We start from the raw sequence: 10,149 nt of genomic DNA, 5'->3' as shown, positions 1-10,149 counted from the left end.
AGTTATATCGGTGCAAAATTTGTGCCCAGTAGCTCGGTTGAGCGCACGTAGGAGTGCTTGGGTAACCTAAGTCTGCAAAGTAGAAAACAAAGGGGTTAAGCACAGATCATTGGACTGTGCTACAAATTAAAAACAAGGTAAATGAGCCCTATTTCGGCTTTGTGGGCTGGTTCTGTTTCGGTTCTGCACAATACTCGATAGTTCGGTTTGAACTTATTATGCGCAAGATCGATTTTCCTTTAAGGATTTGTTATCTCGGTTTGGACAGTGGGTTTTTTGCTTCGGTTAAGCCACTAGGGGCAGCTTTTCTGAGTTTGGTTTAGAAACTAAGAAAGCTGGCTTAGCCCCAAAGGCTTAGCTCGGTTGAGGACTAAGATTCTTAGTTTAAATGTACTCAGACTTCGTTCGGTGATCTTATTTTGGCTAAAGTGAATCAGGAGGTTATTTTTTTGAAGCTACTGTCATCTCTACAAGTCCTAGTTCGGCTTTTGACTAAAGTGATCTACTACTAGCACAAAAACAGTATCCTAGTTCGGTTGGGGCGAGATTTTGGATCTAAGACTAGTTTTTTACAGAAGTTCATACACACATGAGCTCTGCTATTATTTTTTTTCGTGAAAGTACAGAAGCAAAAGCAACAAATGGAAAAAAGTGTTTGCAAAAATCATACAAAACAAAACTATACAGATGATAAAGCAGACAAAGAGCAAGAAGGATAGGCTTGCTTACCCGAATAAGAAAGAAGCTAGGAAATGGAAGCAATGGCAGCGATGGAGGCACGAACACAGCAAGCTCAAAACTCAGGGGCTCAGGAACAAAGGAGAGAAGAAGGTGAATGGTTCAAGAATGAAAAGAGTGTTTTGTGAAATGAGAGAGAGGGAAAAGAAAAGGGAAGAAGCGAGAACTGTTCAAAAATTGCGAAACACAAAGACGGCGTTGACAGCTGCCTTCTACGAATGGGGGCGTGCCACGTGTATACGGAAAGGGAAGCGTTACAGTCATGATTGAAGAGACGTTTTGACCGGACAAAGTGAAGCCCAAAGTAAAATTAGCTCGGCTGGAGATGCTAAAGGTTTTTAGCTCGGCTGGAAAGGCTTAATAACTTCAGCTCGGTTGGACTAGTAATCCCAATCATGCTGTGCAGATGGAATTAAAGGGCAATTGAGAGGGTAATTTTTGGTAAAAATTTGGGCCGAGCTATGAGATGGGCTTTGTGGCCCAAAGTGCCAAAGACTTGGTGAAAAGGCCGCAATGTTACTCCGGCCCAGGAGAGGCAAGGCTACTCCAGCCTAAGAGAGAGAAAGTTACTTCGGCACAGTGACTGTAAAAGATACTTCGGTCCGAAGGCAACTTGGAGTTATACCGGTATTGGGGTTAGACTGGCCGAAAGTCGTTGGTTCGGTCTAAGACCGTACCATGGGTTCTACATGGAAAGCTGAGATAAGAAAGGGAAAAACACAAGAACCGAACTAAGGATGAGTTCGGTTTACTCAGTGGCTCTGTATAGCCAAGCTTATTTCGGTCAGATAGTAGTTCGGCCAAAGTAAAAACCATCCCACTTGGTTTAAGTAGTGGGGGAGGGTGTAAAAGGATAAGCATTATCCTTAGGAGTATGAATCCTAGGAGGACTCTGCATGGAGAAATAAAAGTCCTACTAGGATTGTGCCACTGAAAACTTATAAAAGCTCACAAACATCACCTTGGAGGAGGTAACAGAACACAATTTTTATGAGAACATAGAGCTTTGTCTATTTGTCAAGTTTTCTGACTTAGGCATCGGAGAGGTTTTCGGCACACACCCGCCGGCTAGCTCACGTTTGTGTTTTCAGGTGACAAAGCGACGTCGTACGGAGGAGCGTGGACTTGGTCAACAGGATTATACGAGGAGAATTATTTCTTCCCCGTACATAAGGTATATCGAGAAAATTATCTTCACAAAAATCAAATTGATTGAACAACTGTAAATGTATTATTAGATTACATTTGTCTTCAAACTAATGAATGATTTACTTTTAAAATTACAATTGTCGTCTATTTTTATTTATTTATTTATAATAAATGTGATTTAATTATGTGGTTATTGTTGTTCAAACAATCTGATATTTTGTGAGAATAATATTTATGATAGGCACTACAATATAAACAGTTCACATTATTAAGGAAAGCCACATAATGAGCTGACGTGAGCCCAATTAAAGAGGAGTCCTTTTTAATATCTAAAAAAACTAATGCATTTGATAATTGTTCAAACTTTACTTCTTCTTTTTTTTTAAGTGAAAAATTGATTTTTTAGTTTTTTTTTTTTTTAGTTCAAGATAAACAAAATTTTGTTTTCAACTTATTTAACTAAAAATACAACTTTTTCAGTACTCTCTAAATAGAAAATTTAATGTGGGCATCATTAAAGTAACATTACTTTTAAAAAAAAAATTAAAAAATGGCACTAGTAGTGCCATCCAAAAATGACTTTGGCTTTGCAAGTATTGAAAATGCTCTTGTATTAAAGTTTGAAATGAGATATTCTCAAAAAATCGTAAGCTTTTGAAGTGTCAATTTGCTTTGAGTCGTAATCGTTGATGACAAAGAAAATTGACAAAGTGAGAGGATTAGCCAGGACACCACATGAAAATAGTATCACTATCTTTATTCAAATACTAGTTGAGCATCTAAATCTTCTTTACGAATATTTCCAAAAAAGAAAATCAAAATTATTTTTTTCTTTGATTAAAAAAATTCGAACCACATTATTTACACTCCAAAAAATAAATTGAAATATATATATATATATACATTTAAGTTTTAGTGATACAACTCTAAACATGGATTGAGTCTTTCCTTCATAATGTTACCTTAAAAGTTAAAACAAAGCGAAATTACTTCAAAGAATTAGAATGATGTCATTTTCAGCTTCAAAAAATTGAAATATTATTTATATAAGATTTTGTGATATAAATAAACATGGGTTTAGCATTCAAATTATTAAGGACACCACATGAAAATAATATATCACTGTTTTTTTTTTTTTTTTTAAATATTCAAATTGTAGTTGATTAGCATCTATCTTTTGGAATATTACAAAAATCAAACCTACTTTAAAGTAGGATCAACAACATTTTTAGCTTTAAAAAATTGAAATATATTTTTATATGAGATTTCGTGATATGAGTAAACACGGGTTTCGCATTGAAATTATAAATTAAATTATTTGCAAGAGAATATTATCATAAGTCAAGTACTTAGGAATTAAGGTTTCTAAGTACACGGGACACATGGGGGAACAAAGCTTGTATCATACAAAAGAAGCATATATTGGAAGTGTTTTTGCGTTTGAGAATCTGATTTAGATCATTCATATAAAGGTTGTCTCCAATGTATGCAGCCTAACCCCAAAAGGCAAAGGCCAGAGGGCAAAGGCAAATGCAAAAGGCAAGAGAGAGAGAGAGTAAGGCCTATTTTGAGAAGTGGGTTAAAATTCACTTCTCAATTTTAACTCACTTTCCTCTGTCACAAAAAAGTCAAAAAAGACCAAAAAATAACTTTTAATCATCTTCCCAAAACACTCCTAAGTAGTGGAAGAGGGTGATTTGATTGGTTATATGACATTAGTTTTACAGAAGATTTAGGAATCCAGATAATAAATCAGAAAATGATCTAAATTTTGTAATCAACAGTGTATATTTAAAGTTGTTATTGTGGAGTCATAATATGAGTAATTTCAGCCTTCCATTACAAATTTTGAACACTTTTCTGATTTATTTTTCTGGGTTCGTAAAACTACTGTTAGGTTTAGGGTATCTCCTTGTCACTTCTCTTTTTCTGTTAGAGAAAAGAAGCAAAACCTAACCCTAGATGAGTGGTCTTTTCACAAGAGGTGGGGGTGGGTGATCCCTAGGATATGTTAATTTTGCTTTGTGGAAATACCCCTTGATTCTATTATTGTTTCTTTATATATATGGCCATCTTATCATTTCTTATTTACATCATTCCTCCACATTTCACATGTCGCATCTCTTCTTCCTTTGTCAATTATGCATGTATAAATATATTCCCTTGGAAAGTCCTGTGTCTAAGAAATGCTCCTTGGTTGAGTTAGTTAGGTCACTCCTAACAATTCAAACCAACCATGTTCATAATCAGGATTGTAAACAGATTCTCAAAGTTCTGTATGAATTTTTTTTGTAAGACTTTTTTTTTTTTTATTAAAAAAAGATAAAATTACCAACATGTCCTATTAGTCGAAATCATTACCTAACAAGTCCTAAGGCCCTATTTGGGAACAGGCTAATTTAGTAACTTTTTAGTTATTTGGCTAAAATATGAGCTAAAAAAAACTAGTATGTTTGGGATGACTTTTTGACTTTTTACGAAAAGATGTGCAAAAAGTAGAGAGAAAAGAGAATCTTTGACTTTTTGCTATGAGTTGTTGGCTTTTTGGCTTTTTTAATAACTTTTTAACTTTTTGGCTAAACCGACCGTTCCCAAACGAAGTCTAAGTAACATTTTTATGAACATATTAATCCTGGAAATCGTGTTTTTTTTTTTTGTTTTTTCCTATTGCAATGAGTTTGTTGTGAAATCATTGTAAATTATGGATTAACGGGTTGGATTGTGAGGGAAAAATAAAAAATATGAACCTATTAACTTAGAGAGTCACTTGTTAGGTATGAAGTCTGGTCCATAAGACTGGGAGTTAACAGTCCAGAAAAGCAAGCCTGCCTCATAGAATCTAAAACCTAGAGGCCCATTATTGTGACCCAATTTTTTAGACAAAAAGAGGCCCAATCGCCCCAATTTGGTTCTTTTTAACGATAACATCGTCATTACCGCCGAAAAGTTTAAAAAATCAGAAAAGACAACTGACTCAAACTGATCAGACTCAATCAGCTGCCACGTGTCGCCATGCACATGCAACGTGTCACAGACAAGCCACGTATCTTCCTCCCTCTCTGCCACCACTTTTTCCCCCATTAAATAACCAAACCCATATTTCACTCCTACCCACCATAGCGCTCTCTCTCTCTCTCTCTCTCTAACAATGTTGAAGAAATATGGGAAATTGCTGGTACTTTTCTTGATTTGCTTACAAGTCATTGTCAGTGTAAGAGCTTTGGGTCATGATGATGATGATCATCATGAGGGGGATTGGAGTGCGGGGTCAGTGGTGAGGAAAGGTGAGAGGAAGTCAGTTGTGTCGACAGAATATGGGGAGATCTCGGCAGTTGAAATCAGTGACGGAGTCAGAGGAGGGGGGCGTTATCATCTTCAGTTCATAACATTGGAGCCCGATGCTCTGTTTCTTCCTGTACTCCTTCATGCAGACATGGTCTTCTATGTCCACTCTGGTACTTTTTTACTCATGTCATTCTAAAACATATACATATATTAATTAAATCAAAAACTCAACTATTAACTAATGTCATTTTAGTTTAGCTGTTTAAGAGCATCTCTAATGGTTTGTTATTCCAGCTTCTATTGTCAAAATATAGTAGCTTGGGTAGAAAGTTCTCGCATGTTATAAGAGTTGTCAAACCTTCTAGCTCACCCCAAACCCAACTGATTTCCTTTCATTTCCTTACTTCCTCCCGCCCTTTCTCATCCTTCCCCAGCAAAAACTCCCAAAATAGATCAATATTTTTTTAAACATAATTCATTTACCAAATTATTCTTTTCAAATTTTTTTATATTTGCCTAATTTAATGTAAATATATAATTTTTTATTTTAAAGTTTTAAAAGGTCATAAAAGATGATAAAAAAAATACTCAAAAAATTATATCCAAATCCTTAAAAAGATTAGGAGGGAAAGGTGGTTGGGATTGTGCCACATTGCACCATTGTGACATCATTACTATAATTTGGACAATTTAATACTGCAGTATGCCAAATTAAAATTATAGCTTATACGTCATTGGAGATATTCTAATGTATAAATTCATACATTTTAGCTACCTGTCTTCTTTAGAAGGTTTTGTGAACTGAAAATTTTTTGGGTATGTTTTGTTTGGGCATTAGGGGGTGGGAGATTGAGTTGGGTTGACGAAGATGAAATGAGACGTGTAAATTTACAACGAGGTGATGTCTATAGAATGCAGCACGGGACTGTATTCTTTGTACAAAGCAACTTAGAACCGGAACGACAGAAGCTCAGAATCTACGCTATCTTCACCAACCCAATCGACGTACGTATGAGTTTTGCTAGACATTGTTCCCTTCATTATTTGTTCCAGGAACCGTGTGATTAGCTGTTGATGATCACAAGTATATTTTAAAATGTTGGGTACGACTGTAAATGATACTTCTTCATGCAGGAACCCAATATGAGGGTGTATTCAAGCATTCGCGACCTCATCCTCGGCTTTGATAATAAAGTCCTCCAAGCAGCCTTCATGGTAATCTTCCAACAATGATTTTCGAATTTCAAATTATACAGACTGCTTGAATACAGAATGCTTTTTACCAGAGTAATGTATTTACTAAACTGAATTCTATTTATATTTGTGAGAATCTACAGAGTAACCATCATATATTTTTGGTCTGTGTCACAAACTCACAGATTCTATACAAAAAGAAAGCAAATAAAAAAAATTGTAAATAGAATGATGTTAGTGCAGAGTAATGCTACGAAAGGAATGTAAACAGAAAATGTATTTGCTGAAATGAACTGAATCTATTACAATTTTTAAACAAAATACCCACAAAATGGTTTTTAATTATAAAACTGTCACTCATATCATTCTGATTCTGATAGAAGATCGATCTTGTATAAAAATGTTGTAAAAATAACGGAGTACCATTTTATTTAACCGTACATATTGGCAAGGTAGGACTTTTGTATTACTTATTTCAAATACATAATCAATTACGAATATTAATTATGCGGTGATATAAAACATTTTCTAAATAAAATTTTCCATTTGGTCGCCAAGTGGATAACAAGCCAATGGCCTAATAAAGAGAGGAGCTAATCAGAACATATTAATCAATTTCAATAGCAAAGATTTCACATTATCTACTTGTGCCTGCAGTTTTGCTTTCATGAATTAAAATGTAATAGACCATATGTTGAAATGGGTTTTCAAAGGTTTCCGAGGATGTGATAGAAGAATTAACAAGGGGAGCAATGCCGCTGGCAATAGTACATGCGCCCCCAAGGAAAGAACGAACATTGTGGGAGCTCGAAGCTCAATTCATGAAAGCAATTTTGGGAAGCAGAGGTTACAGCATGTTTGACACGAACAACAAGAAGTACAAAGCCCAAGTGTTCAATATCCTGAAAGCAGATCCGGATTTCGAAAACTGTAATGGGCGGAGCCTGATGGTAACCAAGAAACAGTTGCCTACACTAAGAGGTTCCAAAATTGGTATTTTCATGGTGAACTTGACTAGGGTAAGTTGCTGGAAATACTTACTTTTCATATTCTAAATATGCTATTAGTGAAATATAGGTGTCAATAATTCTATCATTGTTTTGCTGATATGTTATTAAAAGGGGTCGATGATGGGGCCGCACTGGAATCCAATGGCTAGTGAAATATCTATAGTGATGCAAGGCCAAGGGATGGTTCGCGTGGTTTGTTCTAGCACAATGAATGAATCAGGATGCAGAAACATGAGTTTCAGGGTTGGAGAAGGTGATGTGTTTGTCGTGCCAAGGTTCCATCCCATGGCCCAAATGGCCTTCAACAACGAGTCATTCGTTTTCATGGGATTCAGCACAACAACAAAGAAGAATCATCCTCAGTTCCTCGCGGGAAAAGCCTCAGTCCTCCGAACTTTGGACCAACAAGTGGTGGCAGCATCCTTCGGTGTCGCCAACATGACAATTAGTCATCTTTTGGATTCACAGGGTGAATCAATCATATTGGATTGCATCTCTTGTGCAGAGGAAGAAGAAAGGATGATGGAGGAAGAAATTGAGAAGGAAAAGGAGGAAGCTAGGGAGAGAGAAGAAGAGGAGGCGAGGAAGAGGGAGGAAGAGAAGAAGAGAGAGGATGAGGAAGAGGAAGCCAGGAGGAGGGAGGAGGAGGAAGCAAAGAGAGAGGAGGAAGAGAAGAGGAGAAAAGAAGAAGAGGAAGCAAGAAAGAGGGCGGAGGAAGAAGCTAGGAGGGAGGAGGAGGAAGCTAGAAAGAGAGAGGAGGAGCAGAGGAGACAGGAACAAGAAGAAGAAGAGGAAGCCAGAAAGAGGGAGGAGGAGGAGGAAGAAAAGAGGAGACGTGAAGAGAAGGAAACCAGAAAGCGGAAGGAGGAAGAGCAGAGACGGGAAAAAGAAGAAGAAACTAGAAAGAGAGAGGAAGTGGAAGCAAGGAGGAAGGAAGAGGAGGCGGCTAGGAGAGAGGAAGACGAAGCCAGGAAGAGGGAGGGGGAGGAAGCAAGAAGACAAGCGGAAGAGGATGCAAGGAGGAGGGAACAGGAAGAGGCAAGGAGGAAGGTAGAGCAAGAGGAAGAGAGGAGAAGACGAGAAGCGGCAGAGAGAGAGGAAGAAGAGGCCAAGCGACAGGAACAAGAAAGGGAAGAGATGGAGAAGCGACGAGAAAAAGACACAAGAGAGAGGGAAAGACAAGTAGAGGAAGCCAAAAGGCAAGAGCAAGAAGAAGCGGAGGGTGGCGGCGAAGGCGAATGAAGAAGAGTTTTGAAAAAAATGTGGAAGTTTTAGCGTGTCCAACTTGTGTCTACTTGGTCAGTTTGTTACTTACACATGCTTCTAGGTAGACGAATAAACCCCCTTGCCAACCTGTGTTTTGTGTTTTTTGTCTATCTCGGTGTTTTGGTTCAATGTTTATTCGTACAGTAAACTTGTGATCCATGTTTTTGTCTATCTTGGTGTACATATTCAACCAAGTTATCAAAGTTATTGTTAGAATTTACCATAACCCACTCCACCTACCACCTCCACTAACACTCACTCCACCTACCACCTCCACTACTCCACCTACCACCTCCACTACCCCTTCACCTACTACCTTCTTCTCTTCTATATATGAATCATTGTAAACAGAATAAATATAACAATCGTCCTACCACCTCCACTACCCCTTCACCTACTGCCTTCTTCTCTTCTATATATGAATCATTGTAAACAGAATAAATATAACAATCGTGTAATACATCAATCAATAATAATACATCAGTTATTTTAACATGGTATCAGAGCAAGGTTAAGAACCTGGTCATTCTGCTTCCCCGGCGGGCGGCAGCCTCGCCTTGGCCGCCCGCCGGACCTTTACACATACCTGACTCCGCTGTAACTTCATCTTCCTCTCCTCACTATTGAAGAACTCTGTTATTAGCCCTCTTCTTTCTTTCTCCGTTCTCCTCGGCGACTCCATCTCCATGGTCATCGGCCTTCTTCCTCTGTTGATCTGCACATCCTCAGTCGCCACCATCGCTCCAACATGTTGATCTGCACATCCTCAGTCGCTTTTTTGATTATATCTCAACAACAACCCCACATTCCAAGCAATCTTCACAAGAAACCCACACCTTTTTTTTTTTCTCTTCTCTTCCCACAAACCCTAGCTCTGAACTTTCCCGGAAAATCAAACAACTCCGAGAAAGAAACATGTTGGAGCTGAGGCTTGTTCAGGGCAGTCTGCTGAAGAAGGTCATGGAGGCGATCAAGGATCTGGTCAACGACGCCAACTTCGACTGCTCCGCCACTGGATTCTCTCTCCAGGCCATGGATTCGAGCCACGTGGCCCTGGTGGCGCTACTCCTCAACTCTCCCTGATTTCATCCTCACTGCTCTCTCTCTTTTCCTCCTTGTTTCTTCCTCCAAACCCAACACCAATCTCCTTGTTTCTTCCTCCAAATCCACCGCTTCGCCACACCTCAGTCCCTCTCCGACTGGCTCAAGCCCCGATTGCCCTCCGACTCCTTCGCTTCTTGGGGTGTCAAGCCCGGCACCCAGCACGTCCACAATCTCTGGAGAAATGTTGGCAACCACAGGATTTTCTGCCCGATCCTGCTTCTGAGGGATTTGATGAGCAAGTCCGGGAACTAAGGGAAAGGGCAAAGGAGATTCCAGATGATTACTTTGTTATTTTGGTGGAGACAGAGAGCATCTGGGCTACAACACACTTAGCACACACACCCGACACACACGCACGGTTTTCCAAAAAAAAAATAAAAAAATAAAAAATAAAAAAAGGCTC

General features: G+C 38.4%; 1 protein-coding gene across 1 annotated transcript; it reads left to right on the top strand.

The window, feature by feature from the left end:
• The first annotated feature begins 2,294 nt into the window (after nucleotides 1-2,294).
• On the top strand, nucleotides 2,295-8,846 carry LOC114307918 (RmlC-like cupins superfamily protein). Its single transcript, XM_082922661.1, has 5 exons — nucleotides 2,295-5,342; nucleotides 6,011-6,177; nucleotides 6,307-6,387; nucleotides 7,080-7,385; nucleotides 7,488-8,846. The coding sequence occupies exons 1-5, from the start codon at nucleotides 5,036-5,038 to the stop codon at nucleotides 8,616-8,618; spliced, it is 1,992 nt and encodes a 663-aa protein (XP_082778787.1). The 5' UTR covers nucleotides 2,295-5,035; the 3' UTR covers nucleotides 8,619-8,846.
• Nucleotides 8,847-10,149: the final 1,303 nt, after the last annotated feature.

The sequence above is a fragment of the Camellia sinensis genome, chromosome 4 (genome assembly GCF_055761805.1).
Source record: "Camellia sinensis isolate YWXY chromosome 4, ASM5576180v1, whole genome shotgun sequence".
Classification (NCBI taxonomy): Eukaryota; Viridiplantae; Streptophyta; class Magnoliopsida; order Ericales; family Theaceae; genus Camellia; species Camellia sinensis.
Note: the sequence above shows the minus strand (reverse complement) of the source record. Positions and strands in the feature narration are given on the sequence as shown.